The sequence below is a fragment of the Oncorhynchus keta genome, chromosome 27 (genome assembly GCF_023373465.1).
Source record: "Oncorhynchus keta strain PuntledgeMale-10-30-2019 chromosome 27, Oket_V2, whole genome shotgun sequence".
NCBI classification, from domain to species: Eukaryota; Metazoa; Chordata; class Actinopteri; order Salmoniformes; family Salmonidae; genus Oncorhynchus; species Oncorhynchus keta.
Window position 1 is genome coordinate 14,223,170 of NC_068447.1, and position 18,269 is coordinate 14,241,438.

The window sequence follows — 18,269 nt, forward strand, 5'->3', positions numbered from 1 at the left end:
CATAGTTATTAGGCAATAATTACACACACGTCTCCCAAATCATGATTTTGTCGTGTGCATTAACATTAAAAACGCCCGACCCCACCGGTGTGATTATTACCTCTCAGGGTTTAGAGCTTGAAGTAGTCACCTCATACAAGTGCTTGGTCTTCAAAGCACCTGGGTCGCTCCTCTTTTCAGTTCGCTGCAGCTAGTGACTGGAACGAGCAGCAATAAACACTCAAACTGGACAGTTTTTTATTTCCATCTCTTCATTCAAAGACTCAATCATGGACACTTACTGGCCGTTGTGGCTTCTTCGTGTAAAGTATTGTTGTCCCTACCTTGCCCTTTAACTGTTGTCTGTGCCCAATAATGTTTGTACCGTGTTTTGTGCTGCTGCCATGTGTTTTGCTACCATGTTGTAATATGGTGTTGCTGCCATGCTATGTTGTTGTCTTAGGTCTCTCTTTATGTAGTGTTGTTGTGTGTCTCTTGTCGTGATGTGTGTTTTGTCCTATATTTTTAATCCCCGTCCCTGCAGGAGGCTTTTTGCCTTTTTTGGTAGGTCGTCATTGTAAATACGAATTTGTTCTTCACCGACTTACCTATTTAAATAAAAGGTTAAATAAAAAACATTCAAAGCTGACATAAAAAATATTGTTCAGTAGAGGGCGCCAAATGATCATGGACTGTCTTCAACCCAAATAAAAGTCAACACATATACATTTATTTAGCAGATGCTCTTATCCAGAGCACCTGACAGGAGTAATTAGAGCTAAGTGCCTTGCTCAAGGGCACATCGACAGATTTCCCCCCATAATCGTCTACAGATTCGAACCAGCGACCTTCCGGTTACTGGCCCAACCCTCTAAACGACTAGGCTACCTGCTGCCCTTACTTTCAACACATTTTCAGTTTTGCTTAGCTGGGTGTTGAACAAACACATCAAAAATAAAAATAAAAAGTTAAATATAGGCCGTGATAGATTTACATTAAAGGCTGATATTAGTGTTTCAATGCATCACACACATAATACAACTAATAATTAAACACTATTCAACAATCTCTTGGGGATTAAATCATACTTGTTATAAATGGGTAGATACGGAGCAGAAAAATATTTTTTAACAAGAACTCATGTTAATGTTAGATAAATAGTAAGGCAACAGTGTAAGGAAATATTTTCGACAAAAGAAGTTTCAACTCCTGATCTGTTACATGTAAATTAAGCATGATTAAAAGATAATGTAATTCTCTTCATACAATACCCATTCGCCACTGAGGCAAACATCTCCAACAGATCTGCTAGTATAGGAATTTCAATTAAATTAATAGAAGGCATTTGTAATCATTTTCCTTTCAACATCACTTTGGCATGAGATGCAGGGATGGTATGCCTTCAGACGTGAAGCACTTTCTTTAGCATCCTTTTTCCTTTTCAGAGGCCCTAGGAACAGAGAGAAAATGGAACACAAAGCACCAGTCAGATAGTTTTCAAGAAGAGATCTTTGTTCTGTCCTAAGCAAATACTATATCAACCGTATCAAAAAAAAAAAAACATGTTATTGTCTCACATGAACGAATGTGAAAATAAACATTCTCCCTGGGGAGAACTTTAGAACTGTATATCTTACAGCTCTGAAAATAGGGTAGCGAAAAGCTCAAACACTGATATATATATATATATATATATATACAGTACCAGTCAAAAGTTTGGACACACCTACTCATTCCAGGGGTTTTCTTTATACATATGGAATCATGTAGTAACCAAAAAAGTGTTAAACAAATCAAAATATATTTTATATTTGAGATTCTTCAAATTAGCCACTGTTTTTCATTAGAATTAACAGATGTGCCTTGTTAAGTCAATTTTGTGGAATTTCTTTCCTTAATGCGTTTGAGACATTCAGTTGTGTTGTGACAAGATAGTCTTATTTGGTAAAAGACCAAGTCCATATTATGGCAATAACAGCTCAAATAAGCAAAGAGAAATTACAGTCAATCATTACTTTAAGACATGGTGGTCAGGAAATCAGGAACATTTCAAGAACTTTGAAAGTTTCTTCAAGTGCAGTCGCAAAAACCATCAAGCGCTATGATGAAACTCGCTCTCATGAGGACCGCCACAGGAAAGGTAGACGTTACCTCTGCTGTAGAGGATAAGTTCATTCGTTACCAGCCTCAGAAATTGCAGCCCAAATAAATGCTTCACAGAGTTCAAGTAACAGACACCTCAACATCAACTGTTCAGAGGAGACTGCATGAATCAGGCCTTCATGGTCGAATTGCTGCAAAGAAACCACTACTAAAGGACACCAATAAGAAGAGACTTGCTTGGGCCAAGAAACACAAGCAATGGACATTAGACCGGTGGAAATCTGTCCTTTGGTCTGATGAGTCCAAATTGGAGATTTTTGGTTCCAACCGCCATGTCTTTGTGAGATGCAGTCGGTGAACGGATTATCTCTGCATGTGTGGTTCCTAACGTGGAACATGGAGGTGGTGTGATAGTGATTTATTTAGAATTCAAGGCACACTTAACCAGCATGGCTACCACAGCATTCTGCAGCGATATGCCATCCCATCTGGTTTGCACTCAGGGTTACTATCATTTGTTTTTCAACAGGACAATGACCCAAAACACACCTCCAGGCTGTGTAAGGGCTATTTTACCAAGAAGGAGAGTGATGGAGTGCTGTATCAGATGATCTGGCCTCCACAATCACCCGACCTCAACTCATTTGAGATGGTTTGGGATGAGTTGGACCACAGATTGAAGGAAAAGCAGCCATCAAGTGCTCAGCATATGTGGGAACTCCTTCAAGACTGTTGGAAAAGCATTCCACATGAAGCTGGCTGAGTGTGTGGAAAACTGTCAAGGCAAAGTGTGGCTACTTTGAAGAATCTAAAATATTCTAATTTGTTTAACACTTTTGGCTACATGATTCCATGTGTTAATTCATAGTTTGTCTTCACCATTATTCTACAATGTAGAAAATAGTAAAAAATAAAGAAAAACCCTTGAATGAGTAGGTGTGTCCAAACTTTTGGCTGGTACTGTAAGTCAAAAACTCTTAAAGGCCGTGTACTGTATCACTTCCGACAAAAATGGTTGACTGATGTTTATCCTGATTCCCCCTGATATTCACTTGTCTCTCACTCCCAGTTTAGCATGAAAAAGTGTAGGCAAGCCAATGTTACTGGTTTGACTGGGATATTTGTCTTAACGTTGATGGACAATAGCATCTCTCGACATCTTTGTCACTACAGACGATAATTCTTCGTTGGAAAAAGATGCAGGGATAAGAACGGCCTTATGACTTAAACGGATGCAATAGTGCACTGGATCACGGTGATAACACTTCTGGTGGTGCTCTGCACCAAGTGTAATATTACAATGTTAACATTTTGTTAGCTCTACTTATAAAGGGACACAGGATTTTGTACTTACATTACAATTATACTAAACACAATTATAAACGCAACATGTAAAGTTTTGGTCCCATGTTTCATGAGCCGAAATAAAAGATCCCAGAAATGTTCCATATAGACAAAAAGCTTTTTTCTCTCAAATTTTGTGCACAAATTTGTTTTTATCCCTCTTCATGAGTATTTCTCCTTTGCCAAGATAATCCACCCATCTGACATGTGGGGCATATCAAGAAGCTGATTACACAGCATGATCATTCCACAGGTGCAGCTTGTGCTGGGGACAATAAAAGGCCACTCTAAAATGCGCAGTTTTGTCACACAACATCGTACAACAGATATCTCAAGTTGAGGGAGTGTGCATTTAGAATGCAGACTGCAGGAATGTCCACCAGAGCTATTGCCAGAGAATTTAATGAATTTCTCTACCATAAGCCGCCTCCAACGTAATTTTATTGAATTTGGCAGTTCGTCCAACCGGCCTCACAACCACAGATCACGTGTAACCACGCCAGCCCAGGACCTCCACGTCCAGCTTCTTCACCTGCGGGATCATCTGAGACCAGCCACCCGGACAGCTGATGGAACTGAGGAGCATTTCTTTCTGTAATAAAGCCCTTTTTTTATGGGGAAAAACCCATTCTGATTGGCTGAGCCTGGCTCCCCAGTGGGTGGGCCTAAGCCCTCACAGGCCCACCCATGGCTGCGTCCCTGCCCATTCATGTGAAATCCATAGATTAGAGCCTAATTAATTTATTTCAATTGACTTGTTTCCTTATATGAACTTTAACTCAGTAAAATCGTTGCATGTTGCGTTTATATTCTTGTTCAGTATACATGAATTAAGACAAAATCCAGAGGGATGGAAACCAGCTCCAGTTTTATAAAAGTTTTACTAAAAGAAGTATTATCTGTACAGAGGCATTCGTAAAAAGTGCAAACTAACCATGATAACTATCTTTTTCTTCATAAGTTCATATCACACAGATATAAATGCATCCAACGCTGAACAGTGATGTGGGACAATAAGACACCAAGTAGAGGCCAGTGGCTCTGTGTCAACATTGAAGGCAATGAACGCAGACAAATTCATCCCATATTGAACAGCTGCTAATAGTCTTTCTGAGGAGGAACACAACGATAACCTCATCATACTGAAACCAGATACTATTTCTTAGGTAACTTAAATAGGTAACATGTAAGTGTTCATTAATTATTCTAGCATATGGTGGTCAGGTCATTTCTCAGAGGCCAAAAGGCATGGGGATACTGTAGTAAAATGTTGATGACTAAATAAAATATGCTTTTGTCTGAGAGTGTACAGAAAAAGCTAAGTCACGAACATAGTAAAAAAATTCAGATAAATACTTTTCTTGATCTAAACTGTATCAATTAGTTTTTTCCCCTGATATTTCACACTGAAAAACAAATTGTGAGAAATATCACCTTCCTTTATGAATTCCATTTGTAAAGCATTTTCAAACTGCCTTTAATAAGTCTATCAATTCATTTGTTTAATGTCAATGATACTAACCCAGACTTAAGATAGAATTCTATATAAAGGTCTACTTGTTTATGCATTTTAAATAAAATGAATTGGCTGTAGGTCAAAAGACTATGAGCAGCTGTATCTGAATTTCTAACCCAACACCAACAGCCTGAAAGTAAACAAAAACTAAATAAACCAATTCATGACAAAATAGGATTTTAGCTGCCGAAAAATACAGTATATTGTCCTTGTCAGCTTGATGATTTTAAAGAAACCATTCTTGCAAAATCTAAGCAAGTATGCTCAATATTCTCTGGTAACATTGGGATTTAACTTTGATTTAAAGAGAAAAGCTCCTTCATTTAATATGATAATAAAGCAGACTTGAGTGTAAAAAAAAAAACACCCACAACTAATGCTTTATCATTTGATACTTGTCCAGTTTACTCTGTGTTTTTTTGCTCAGGGACAAACACTTTCCACTTTGACAAAAAACATTAAAACATTCCATCAACTCCAGTTGATATCTTAAAAAAAAAGACATCTCAGAGAACAGTTTGTGTATAAATATGAGCATGAGCATATTTCCACAAACCTGTCACAATTAGTCGAAGCAAAAAATGAAATTATAAATGTGATATTATTTATGCATTTTTCAACTTTTGTCAACAAATGATATCATTACTGTACAAATGAAAGAGAAAAGGCACAGCATGACCATTAGCTCAGGTGGTGCCCAAACTAGCCGGGCCCACCCTAAACTAGCCTCCCTTTTAGGCGCCGTTAGGATGGGATTCGATTAGTTGGGTCTACACCTGAGGAGCTCAAGCGAGAGCAGACAGAAATACATTAATTCCAGAACACCTCAAACTCCTTTTCAGTTTAGGTTTATAGACATTTATAAAGTCACCATGCCAATTGGAAGTCTTTCAACTATATTCCATTATAGTTCAGATGGACAACCATCTCTGCAGTACTCCACTAATCAGGCCTTTATGGTAGAATGGCCAGACTCTCTGTCTAAAGAGTTGTATCCAAGTAACTAGGTTTCTTGAAGACCATAACTTCAATTTTTTTAAAACAACTAAATTTGCAGCTGTATTTTAAGTCCTCTGGCAAGTCATCTGGATATGTGGTAAGGCTTTCTTTTGATTAAAAATACATTGTTTAAGGCAAAGAGGGGTCTGTAGAGAACTAAGTATTGAAAGCAAAGATATTCCCAGAGGCATGATTAACATGAACAGAATATCACAAGTTTTCATACTTCACCCTCTTGTGCTTTCAAAAAGTATTGTAACTTAGCAGACTACTGCACGAAAACAGAGTTAAAATCTCTGGCTACCAATTCCATTATAGGCATAATAAACTGATGGGTCGTCTGAGGAATAACAACCTTGGGCTATCTACAGAACTAAAATACAGCAAAGCCGTACCCCTTCCGTTTGTATCAAAAAAAATCTATTGATATGAAGTTCCCAAATTAAATATAAGTAGCAGAAAGATAAAGATGGAAGGCAAAGTTTGTTTTAGTCCAGATGGAAAAATAATGAGATTTGAAAGGAAAAAGAGAAGGACAGACAGGATTGCAGAGCGCTCATTTCACCAGGACTGACTTTGGGAGGAAAGCTTCCGTCTCCGAGTCTCCAGCGCCGTCGGCCAGACTGTGGCTGGAAGAGGAGAGGGTAGCAGTAGACGGGGAGGGAGCAGCTGCTTTGGGCAGACTATACATATAGACGGCTCCAATGACCAGACCAGCACCCAGAGTGAAGAGGAGGTCCACGTGGAACCCAAAGAGGTAGACAGAGACGACAGTGGAGACGATGATGGAAAAGGAAGTGGCGAACCCCTTCAGGATGTTGTCTGCGTACTTCACTACCACCGCCACCAGTAAACCCCCAAAAGCCTGGTTAAAGATGACGCCCCACACCATGGGTGTGTACCCAAACAGGAAGCCCTTCTCTGCAATGGCAAGGCCATCGTTCCACCACATGCCCAACAGGCCTAGTAGAGTGCCAAATATGCCCAGCTGGATGTTCCTCATCCACACAGAGGCTGAGCTGCCCTTAAGGATTTTCTCAAAGTACACTCCAGCAAAGCCAGAGGAGAGGCAGGACACTATCACTGCCACCAGTCCTTTGGCATAGTTCTGGCTCGGTCCAGTGACGGTAGTCTCCTTCTGTTTTCCTTCCTGCTCCAGCTGTACGATAGCAACCCCAGCGAACAACAGGAGCAAAGACAGCCACTGAATCCGTGATAGGCTCTTCCGCAGCATCAGCACAGAAAAAAGAGCTGTGGTCAGAATTTTCAGCTGGTAGGTCACCTGGAGAAATAACCACAACATTCATTAAACCAAACATCATATAACAACATACATTTTGCATATTGCAGACTAAAATATATATATATATTTTAATGGCTTACAGGAGGGTATGGGAAACAAAACAAAAAATGTCATTATAGGCTATTGTGGGGTACTCAAGGGGTTTATGCTTGTGGTAAAGTGATTTGCTATGAGATATCATAATCAAGGATGCGACGCTAGAAGAAACATATCTCATTACCGGGAAGCCAGAGCAACTAACCTGGAAAGTAGCTGCTGGTAAATTGGAGATGGCCACATACTGGAGGTTGTTCTGCAAGGTATAGATGAGGGCTGGGACAGCCAGTTTAAGCGTGTCCTTGTATTGGATGACAATGGAGTTGTACTGCAATACAATAAACTCCTTTAGGTTTCCTGGGAGAGGGAGAGAGCGAGTTGATTGTAAGAGACAGGTGAAAATGCAGACCACCACATTTACATTTTGCAGGTAGGTCATGTGTATTGACAACACAAATTAGCCAAGTATTGAACTTTAAAAACAATGCCAAAATGTTTATGCAGTAAACACAATGTAAATTTAAATATTTAAGATGAATAAAGTTCATATTCAGTTTAGAGTAATTAACAATGCTTCCAGTGCTATATTCATTTTTCATACTGGTTGATGGTCAGTAGCAGAATTGTTACCGAATGTTATGGGTTGTTATGCCGTTTGATAGTGATTGACGTCAGGGCTACTGAAGGTACAAGGACCCAGGACACACTGATTATTATTGTATTGATGACATTATGAACACCGATTCTACAGCAGCTGGCAAAGTCACTGTCTTTTGTTTTGACTTTGTACAAGATTCTCAGGCTGATGTTTGGAGAACATTGGGTACTGATTACAGTATTAAGGGCCTGTCTCCAATTCATGTTCTTTGCTTCTGCTCTGGAGGTGTTTTCCCTGAATTGTTGTAAAACATTTCTGTTTGATATTAACAATGACTTCGCTCCTTGGTTCAACTGAAAATCCCCATTACACACATTAACCCATTCTACTAAGCTATATGGCATGTTTAATACTGGCCAAACCAAGCATCATTTTGCCATTTGATTTAGAATTTTAAGACCCCTTGAAGTATAATTAAATAAAACATTTAAAATGACTTAGTACTTTGTTGAAGCACCTTTGGCAGCGATTACAGCCTTGGGTTTTCTTGGGTTTGACGCTACAAGCTTGGAACACCTGTATTTGGGGAGTTTTTTTCCATTCTTCTCTGCAGATCCTCTCAAGCGCTGTCAGGTTGGATGGGGAGCGTCGCTGCACAACTATTTTCCAGTCTCTCCAGAGATGTTTGATCGGGTTCAAGTCCGGGCTTTAGCTGGGCCAGTCAAGGACATTCAGAGACTTGTCACGAAGCCACTCTTGTATGTCTTAGCTGTGTGCTTAGGGTCGTTGTCCTGTTGCAAGGTGAACCTTCGCCCCAGTCTGAGGTCCTGAGTGCTCTGGAGCAGGTTTTCAACAAGGATCTCTCCTTTTCTCCGTTCATATTTCTCTCGATCCTGACTAGTCTCCCAGTCCCTGCCGCAAAACTAAATAAATACAGCACGATGCTGCCACCACCATGCTTCACCATAGGGATGGTGCCAGGTTTCCTCCAGATGTGACACTTGGTATTCAGGCCAAAGAGTTCAATCTTGGTTTCATCAGACCAGAGGATCTCGTTTCTCATGGTCTGAGAGTCTTTAGCTGCCTTTTGGCAAACTCTAAGGGGGCTGTCATGTGCCTTTTAATGACGAGTGGCTTTCGTCTCGCCACTCCACCATAAACACCTGATTAGGGGAGTGCTGCAGAGATGGTTGCGCATCTGGAATGTTCTCCCATCTCCAAAGAGAAGTATTTAGCTCTGTCAGACTGACCATCTGGTTCTTGGTCACCTCCCTGACCAAGGCCCTTCTCCCCAGATTGCTCAGTTTAGCCGGGCGGCCAGCTCTAGGAAGAATCTTGGTGGTTTCAAGCTTCTTCCATTTAAGAATGAGGGAGGCCACCGTGTTCTTGGGGGCCTTCAATGCTGCAGAAATGTTTTGGTAACCTTCCCCAAATCTGTGACTCGAAACAATCCTGTCTGAGATCTACGGACCATTCCTTCAACCTCATGGCTTAGAGCACGTCAGAGCAAAAACTATCAACTGTGGGACCTTTCCAAATCATGTCCAATCAATTAAAAGATGTGGAAAAGGGGAAGGGGTCCGAATACTTTCTGAATGCATGTGTGAGTCTCACCTTTACCCAGAGGCGTCATATTAGTTTTGTAGCCCAAACTGATCAGACGCTTCAGACAGAAGTGGGCAGATCGGCTGTACCGACTTCAGATAAGTCTCAAGACGCTTGTGGGGGTCGTAGTGCAAAACAGAGAACACCCTTTTGTGTTCGTGAGAGTCTCATCTGTTCACCATAGTTTGTAGGCCAAACTGTTCAGACAATTATGAGAACACCGATTTTGGTGATGTCTCATGGTCTGACAAACACCGCTCCAGCTCTGCCGGCAGATGTGGAAGTGAGACAGACGGATGTAGGGGATTGAGATGCATCCAATACAAAATAAAAACATATCTAGAGATTAAACGGGCAGATATTTATTGGGGATTTTGTATTACGCTAATTCAATTTCCGTACAGGCGCGGACAACGACCTTAGGGGGTTTCAATATTCAATCATTGAGGCTTACCTTTTCTCTGGAATAAAATGATGAGAAGGCAGGTAAGTACTTTGAGCACCTCTGCCATAACCACTGCAGAGGTGGTGAAGAAACGATCACCGGGCAGCGTACGGACATAGCGAATGCTGAGGATGAGAGAGGCATTCTGGACAACAAGGATGGCCAAACTGATGTATTTCAGCTTTCTGTTCACTGTAGTAAGAAGACAACATCAGATGACATCATTAGACTACTTTGCATGCATAGCTGAAAATCCAAGTCAGTTGAAAATCTATTCTCACAAGACATAGGCAGAGCATAGCTTTGGGACAACTTCTAGAGTCTGTGTATTGGTTGGAACCCCTCCGTCGTCACCCCCCAAAAAAGTTACCTGTCAACAAAACCATATGTATAATCTAAGGATTTTACTTATCAGACATAACGTGAAGTTGTTCCTAGCTATCAAATAAACATCTGGGCCTCCCGGGTCGCAAAGTGGTCTAGGGCACTGCATCGCAGCGCTAGCTGTACCACCAGAGACTCTGGGTTCGCACCCAGGCTCTGTCGCAGCCGGCCGTGACCGGGAGGTCCGTGGGGCAACGCACAATTGGCCTAGCGTTGTCCGGATCAGGGAGGGTTGGCCGGTAGGGATATCCTTGTCTCATCGCGCACCAGCGACCCCTGTGGCGGGTCGGGTGCAGTGCAGGCTAACCAAGGTAGCCAGGTGCACGGTGTTTTCCTCAGACACATTGGTGCAGCTGGCTTCCGGGTTGGATGCGCGCTGTGTTAAGAAGCAGTGCGGTTGTGTTTCAGAGGACGCAAGGCTTTCGACCTTCACCTCTCCCGAGCCAGTACAGGAGATGTAGCGATGAGACAAGATAGTAATTACAAACAATTGGATACCACGGACTTGGGGAGAAAAGGGGGTACAATTTTAAATAAAAAATGTAAAATAATAAAACATCTGAATCCAACTTTTGTCCAAACTGTACCATATTCCTGCTGTGTAGACACAGGTAGATTATGTGTTAAGAAGTCTTGCGTGGTCTAATGGCAGCCCGGTGTCTAATTCGGCAGGAATATGGTGTGGTTGGGACAAAACTTGGATTGTTACGTTTATTTGATAGCAAGGGATAAGAACGTTGCCAGCCAATATGGCCGACTGTGTCACGTCCATAGATGCAGAACAAAAAGAGTGGGTCCCGTCTCTGGCAACTGAACTGATAGAACAAACGACCAGCCGGCTTGGGTTGCAACCCTAGATGTAATAGGGACTATAACCTGTGGAAGGAAGATATTAATCCAAATAATGTTTATGAAAATATGTCAATCGTTATCTGAATATGTTGTATAAAAGTGATAATGCCCTCGAATCCGGTGTTTGGAGGATATATTGGTACGGTTTGCCATCTCAGGCGTAACAACACCGTGCCAATATATCCTCCAAACACCGGCTTCTCAGGCATTATCACTTAAATACCATGGCTATAATTTAACACATTTGCCGCTAGAAATGTGTTCAACATGCACTGAAGTAGATAGCTGGCATGTTTACCAGATAGCTACAGTTGTTGCCTTTGTATCCAAACAAAATGACTTGCTAGTTTAGCTAACCAAAACATCAGTCCTAGCTTGCTATTATGAAAATTGAATTCAACAATGCCAATGTTTTCAATTTGACTTTTACTTTCAAAAGCAAACAGAACATATTATTATTATAATAAACTACTGTGCTGATTTAAACCGTTCATTTTTTAATAAGTAATAAGGACCGAGGGGGTGTGGTATACAGCCAATATACTACAGCTCAGGGCTGTTCTTACATAAGACGCAACTCGGAGTGCAAGGATACAGCCTTGAGCCGTGGTATATTGGCCATATACCACAAACCCCCAAGATGGCTTATTGCTATTATAAACTAGTTACCAATGTAATTAGAGCAATAAAAATAAATGCTTTGTCATACCCGTTGGTATAAGATCTGATAAACTACGGCTGTCAGCCAATTAGCATCCGGGGCTCGAACTACCCAGTTTACAATTATTAATATCTGCCTACTGTACGATAAAGGACTACTCTTTTCACATTCTCCTACTAGTTGTCTGACTTGTTTGGTTGGTTGAATCATATTAGTTACATTAAGGCGCAGTTAATTCAAACAGGTGTGAGGAGTTTCTGACCCCACCCTCACCTGGCTGTAAAAAAAAAGAAAGAGAAAGACAAGTTCCACATCACCAAAGTTACAACACACACAGGCTCAATGCATGAAAGAGGCTATAGTTAACCTTTTGAATGCAACTTTCAGAGTCACACACACACATATATATATATATACACGCTGAATAATAGGCCATATCCTCTACCTGGATACTTTATTAATGAACTAGGTAGCTATTTTAAAATAGCTAGATACGAGCCACCGGATACATTGACTGACACTGCTGTAGCTGTATAGTTAGTTAGCTAACGTTAGCTAAATGAGCTAACATGGATAGCAAATCAACACAGTACAGTCTGCTAAACATCATGCTAACTAGCAGCTGAACAAAATATAGTTGTACCTTCACTCTGTCTAGGAGAGGCTGTCTTCTCCTCTCCAACTCCTGTCCCTTGGCCGTTGTTGTTGCCCCCTGCCATGTTGGCATTGACGTTATGTGAACTGGAATGTGTTGTCACCTAGCCAGTGAGCTAATTCCTTGCCTTTGACTTTCACCTAATGTTAGCTAATTTAGCACTGGTAGCTAGCTTGCATCCAATAGCTGTTGCAGCCCCTTTCACACGTCAACTGACAACGAGTGCTAGGATTCCCAACTCCACTAGCTGAGCCATTCCACGTTACGATTAAAACACTGATATGTTGTTTTTCGTTTTTACTTCACAATCATTTCCTTGTTCGCTGGCACATTCACAAAACCCCCAGGGCTTCCAGTACAGATGATCCTATTGGTTGTTGAGTTGAGGGACAGCCTCTCCGTCGTTCGGTGGTACTGATAGGACCAATGGAATGGTCTAAAATGTGCAAATCCCGTCGATGCAAACAAAACGAACTCGCCAATTAACCGCCATTAGTGTCCTCATCTTCTGGAGACCATAAAGACGACTACTGTATTTCAACATTAGCCTAAAATGATTACGCCAGACTCAAATTATAGGCTACGGCAGCATTGCACTCGAGCTGTGAAAGAAAGTATCAACTAATGGTCCGCCTGTCTTTGATGAGAGAAACCACGTTTGATATGCTGTATAGGGTTGGTTGATCATTGTACAACCAGGACAGACTGGGATCTTAAAATTGATCCTCTAATGGACCCATACCAATTTATACGATCCTCAAGTTTCTTAAATATCCCAAAAGTGTCAACCAACAGTCACATAACTTCCTTTCACACACAGTACTGGTGCTTGCCCACAGGGCGAGGTACTAAACCATTCTGTCCTGTGTTTGCCTTGCCCCGTTTACAAAAAAATATTGCAGTCAGTGCAGTTTAACTGCAGTATGATCCCATAGTTTTTTTACTGCTGTAATTTTGCATTGTAACCACAGTTACAGAGCAGTATAACTGCAGTATGATCCCGCAGTTGTATATAATGCAGTAGTTGTACAGTGTAACTGTAGTTACAGTGCATTATAACTGCAGTACACTGCAGTTATTCTGCAATTACTGTGTCCAAAATGCCATAGTCGACTGCCATTACTGCAGTTTCAAAACGCTAATCTTCTTTTGTCAGGGACACCCCATTGCCTGTTTATGAGTGATGTTGTCATTCGTTTTGATATAACAACTAAGTGATGGTTCAAACTTCCAACTGCTATCAAGCCCTTTAAATGGAGGCCTATCCTTCCTATACGTGTTTGACTTGTAACAAAGGCACTCTAAATGAGTGAAGTCTAATCTTGTGAAATCATGATTAATGAAAACCAAACAGTACAGATAAACATTGACAGCCTTTATGTACACTTAAGAATCAAGAATTTTACAGAATGTGTCTCCTGAAATTCTAATTTAATGTAAAGAGATTTGTGACAACTGACAGTGTATAAAACAATACATAAGTATTTACAACAAATATGACTATGCTACCTCAGCTCATTGACTATGATTATGTTTGTTTTTTTATCCAATTTTCACAACAAGATTTCAATGTATTAACTCTTCCATTGGGTAAATTGAGTCATGAATGAGAAAATGTTTGTCATTGCAGTCCCATCATTAAGGTAGGATTTAGATTAAGGCATATGATGAAGTCTCACCAACATTTAAACAACAACATATATACATACATACAATTGGTCATGTGGGTTCCACTTGCAACAATAGAACAAAAGTAAATAAATAACACAAAAGTCAAAATCACCCAGTTTTGAACGTTGTCTATTGTCTTGAACAACAGTCACTGGTTAAAACACTGAGGCATTTACTTCAGGTAAACCTTCAAACTCCACAGAAAACAAGAACATACGTCCTAGGAAGGAAAATGGAAGCACATATTTGAACTTCCCTCCAAGATAAAGTATGTGAAAGATCATCCAGTTTAGTTTCTGGTTTGGACACATTCTTGGATGATTCATTGCTGTGGTGTTGACAAACCCTTGGAGGCCTGCCCATCACAAAAAAATTACACAGACATTCTAAAGGTCAATCCTGAAGGATAGTATTACATCCTGGATACTATTTGACATTCTAAATGCGTTAAAGTTCCAAAATAATATGCAAATATTATTTTGCAGAGAAAACAGTGTCAATGTCCCATTCCCAAGACTACTCAGCTCCAGCGAATAAGTCCATTGTATGAGGCGTATGAGCCTGACTTGTGTGTCCATAGAGATGTTGCCTTGCCTGTGTCACTACCAAAACATCAGGACAAAATCCATAGAAAATTTAAGATATCCATAGTGCTCCGGATTACTGTTGTTCTGTAGTCCTCTATTCCTCTTGAAACGAGGTAACTTAAATAACCTGTAAAACCAGGTCTTCACATGGAAAAGTATGTGATCTCAACCAAATCACATTAAATAATATAATCAAATGGTATCAGAAACTCCGACATGCCTCCAGTATAACTGATGTAAACAGAAAGTCCAACCCTAAAGATAAATAAATAGTAATTTAAATAAATACCCATAAATGATTTTTTTTTTTTAAATAAAGCATACATATCTCTTCCCAATATGGTCTATATTACCATGGAATGTGCCGTTTTGTAACACTTATGAAGATAATTTAGATATAGTTTGCCTTGGCTCAAGATAAGTGTGTGATACATTTCTTTGTACTAAGGTACTACATTAGTGCAGAATTTTTTGTATAATACTTGTCAAATTAAAATAAAATAGTATTGCAACACCACAAAATGATAAATAAATAGCTTTCCATAGGGGGACTTGATAAGTTAAGCACAGTAAATATAAGTGTGATCTTAAAAGGCATCTGAAGTTTCTTTAGCCACCCAATAGTCTCCAGGAATCATAGGCTTGACTGGCTTGGCAAAGAGTTGTGATCCCCATGCAAGTCTCCACTGTCGTTAGATGACTCCATCCAGGGATGGAGTAAAATCTCTTCTAAGCTTGGCCGATCTTCTGGTCTGTAGGCAAGGCACCAACGAACCAAAGACTGGCACTCTGTGGGGGGGGTGGGATTTTCAGTCATGATGAATTGTATATAGAAATTAAATCCATAATTTATTCTGTCATTGCCCTATAAATGTTGTCAGATAGTAAGAATAGGCCTATGTAGTAATGTACCTTTTGAAATGCGTTTGGTGAAACTTGGCGTGGCCTGCACAATGTCTCTGTCCCTCTCGAAGGGGATGTCCCCGCAAACCATGTCGAAGAGAAGCACTCCAAGTGACCAGACAGTCAGAGACCGGGCATGATAGTGTTGATGTTGGATCCACTCAGGAGGACTGTACACTCTGGTGCCTAGTGAGAGAAAGGGATGGTTACATTACTAACAAAAAAATAAGAGTCATCAATACTTCTAAAATAAGTTTAGAAGGGTACATATGGATATCATAAGTAGTGTTTTTCACTCACCCTCAAATTCTGTGTAAGCAGTGTCTTTGAGCAGAGCACCGGAGCCAAAGTCAATGATCTTAACATCTCCTGTCCGAGTGTCGACTAAAATGTTCTCATCCTTCACATCCCTATGCACGATCCCCTGTGCTTGACAGAACCGCAGCGCTTCCACTATCTGGAGCATGAACCTGGAAAAAGAAGCCTTAATTAGAATATAATATAAAATCACATTAATGAGCACCGAAAATCCAGCAGCCTCCCAAACATGGAAACTTAGTGGAGATGATCAACCTGTGAGTGAAATAAGTGTACTGACTTGAAACAGTAATATACCTTTGTGCAAGTGTCTCGTCCAGGGCTCCCCGCTCTGTGATGAAGTCAAAGAGGTCCTGACTGGGTTGTGGTCTTTCGAACACGATGAGGAATCCCTGCCCTGGCACCTCAAACCAGTCCAGCATCCTGATCACCCCATGGTGCCAGGGTCCTGCCCCTGCACCACCCCCCAGCTGTAAGAGCAGGGCTATCTCCATGGGTACCAGGTTGGGTCCATCTGGCTGTCGGCAGAGAGAGACAGAGGGAGGGTTAGTCTTATTATGAGTAGGTCAGCATCAATATACTTGTTCCTAAAACACATGAGAATAAAAATAGTATATATATATATTTTTACATATACTGACATTTGTTTTTTGGTCCAGACAGGGTAAGTACTGATATTAAGTTCCTCAAAAAAAAAAATATTTGAGGAAAAACCCTACCACGTAATTTCCACAATATTACAACTACGTCACGGTTATGAAAAAACAATATGTGGTTTCTCTTCGATTTCCAGCAGAGGGCACGAAATACCCGCTTTTTGTTTCCACACATGACAAGACTGTCAGGTGTACAAGAATGGTAACCACAAAAAAATATACAATTGGCAGAAGCCCCAACAAGACATAAACGCACATCTTAAATCATATTTTAAAAAATGTAACTTACCAATCGCGCCCATTGCTGCACTCTGTCACTTGAAACTTGCTTAATTGCCACCTAAGGATTAAAAAAACAAGTGTTCATATATCCATTTTTTTTATTAGTCTAAAAACACGTTTTGAATTTTTGTTATTGTCATTGATTGACTATTTTCTCGTCACTTGAAAGAAAAAAATTAAATACAATATTTTGCTGTAAGTACCTGCAGACCATCTGAGATGCGTTGACCAGCAAAGACGGACCCAAATCCACCACTTCCAAGAAGCGCACCGAATTGGTAATGCTTCTCAAAGGACTCTTTACCTGTGGTGTCAAATAACATACATCAAAACATGGTCAAAGTTGTAATGAATGTAGGTAATGTAGGTAGCCTATGTAAGAAACTGTCTCTATGTCCACTACATTGTGTCATTACTAGGTATGTGTCTTGCTTGTTGTGAAAGCAAATATATGTACTGGCTATACCTCCTTTCTTGATCAACCTTGATATTCCAGTCAAACGTGAACCATACATTAATGAGCCATTAAATGAAAAACATATGGCACTGGCACCTCCAAATTCTTACCGCTTTTTCCTTTGACATCCTCCTGATCCAATTGGAGCTCAACACTACGTTTGTCCAACATTTTTATAAATTGAATGTATCCGAAGTAAAAACAGTTGTATAAATTTAGTTCAAGGTTATGTCCATTTCGAATTTAATCCGTGAAGAATCTTCCGTTTTCAAAATATCCAACACAGAGCAAGTTGCTGTAGACAGATGCGCTTCTCAGAAAGACCAATTTGCACAACAAACTGACACGTCTGGCCAAAGAAAGTTTGTTGCTGTTTTTTAAGGTTAAAACGGTGAACACGCCCACACGAAGCACCTATCCAATCATCGCTGCATTAGCGGTAGTATTTTGAATTGTGGTCCAATCACAATGTAGCATGATTTAACTATATTAATATTCATATACCACTACTACTTTCCTCCGAATTAGCTACATTCCAGTAAATGGGCGGTCTTTTGATGAGAAGCACCTTTCTTGTGGTACTTTTTAATTTTAGCGCGCACATCTCTCTTCTTCTTACAGTGCTTGATTCTGTATCTGTATTCACTGTGCATAGGTGTGTGCTCATGGCATGAACATAATATTTAACATTTTACTTAAGTAAATTGCACACAGCTCTGTCATCATCGACAGTATAGTAATAGATTAATAATAACAAAGTATTGTCTGCCTGTCACAATTGCAGCCACATTTCCGTCAACACATATGTCTGTTATTGTTAGGATATAATCCTTTCAGATTAATTTGTGAAAGAAATGCTGCCGGGAGGTTAACGTTCATTTGAGGTGGGAGTAAAAAAAACTGCCCACAAGTAAA

The 18,269-nt window shown here is 40.3% G+C and overlaps 2 protein-coding genes across 2 annotated transcripts; both read right to left on the reverse strand.

Moving 5' to 3' along the window:
• Positions 1–687: 687 nt before the first annotated feature.
• On the reverse strand, positions 688–13,128 carry slc35a2 (solute carrier family 35 member 2). Its single transcript, XM_035738063.2, has 5 exons — positions 12,469–13,128; positions 9,938–10,120; positions 7,486–7,637; positions 6,517–7,223; positions 688–1,429 (listed from the first exon to the last, which is right to left on the reverse strand). The coding sequence occupies exons 1-5, from the start codon at positions 12,542–12,544 to the stop codon at positions 1,402–1,404; spliced, it is 1,146 nt and encodes a 381-aa protein (XP_035593956.1). The 5' UTR covers positions 12,545–13,128; the 3' UTR covers positions 688–1,401.
• A 706-nt stretch (positions 13,129–13,834) lies between these two features.
• On the reverse strand, positions 13,835–17,718 carry pim2 (Pim-2 proto-oncogene, serine/threonine kinase). The gene is made up of 7 exons (XM_035738067.2): positions 17,465–17,718; positions 17,101–17,201; positions 16,905–16,955; positions 16,257–16,477; positions 15,942–16,111; positions 15,651–15,827; positions 13,835–15,527 (listed from the first exon to the last, which is right to left on the reverse strand). Exons 1-7 carry the CDS (start codon positions 17,523–17,525, stop codon positions 15,373–15,375), a joined length of 936 nt encoding a protein of 311 aa, XP_035593960.1. The 5' UTR covers positions 17,526–17,718; the 3' UTR covers positions 13,835–15,372.
• Between the last annotated feature and the right edge of the window lie 551 nt (positions 17,719–18,269).

Bases quoted from the DNA above. Each gene is read 5' to 3' on its own strand.
- slc35a2 (XM_035738063.2), bottom strand. From the start codon at position 12,544: ATGGCAGGGGGCAACAACAACGGCCAAGGGACAGGAGTTGGAGAGGAG. The intron at 7,638-9,937 runs GTAAGCCTCAAT...TCCCTCTCCCAG, and splicing joins CATTTTATTCCAGAGAAAAG to GAAACCTAAAGGAGTTTATT. The intron at 1,430-6,516 runs GTCAGTCCTGGT...CTCTGTTCCTAG, and splicing joins ACGGAAGCTTTCCTCCCAAA to GGCCTCTGAAAAGGAAAAAG.
- pim2 (XM_035738067.2), bottom strand. From the start codon at position 17,525: ATGTTGGACAAACGTAGTGTTGAGCTCCAATTGGATCAGGAGGATGTC. The intron at 16,956-17,100 runs GTACTTACAGCA...TTTAATCCTTAG, and splicing joins GCATCTCAGATGGTCTGCAG to GTGGCAATTAAGCAAGTTTC. The intron at 16,112-16,256 runs GTATATTACTGT...TTCTTTTTCCAG, and splicing joins GACGAGACACTTGCACAAAG to GTTCATGCTCCAGATAGTGG.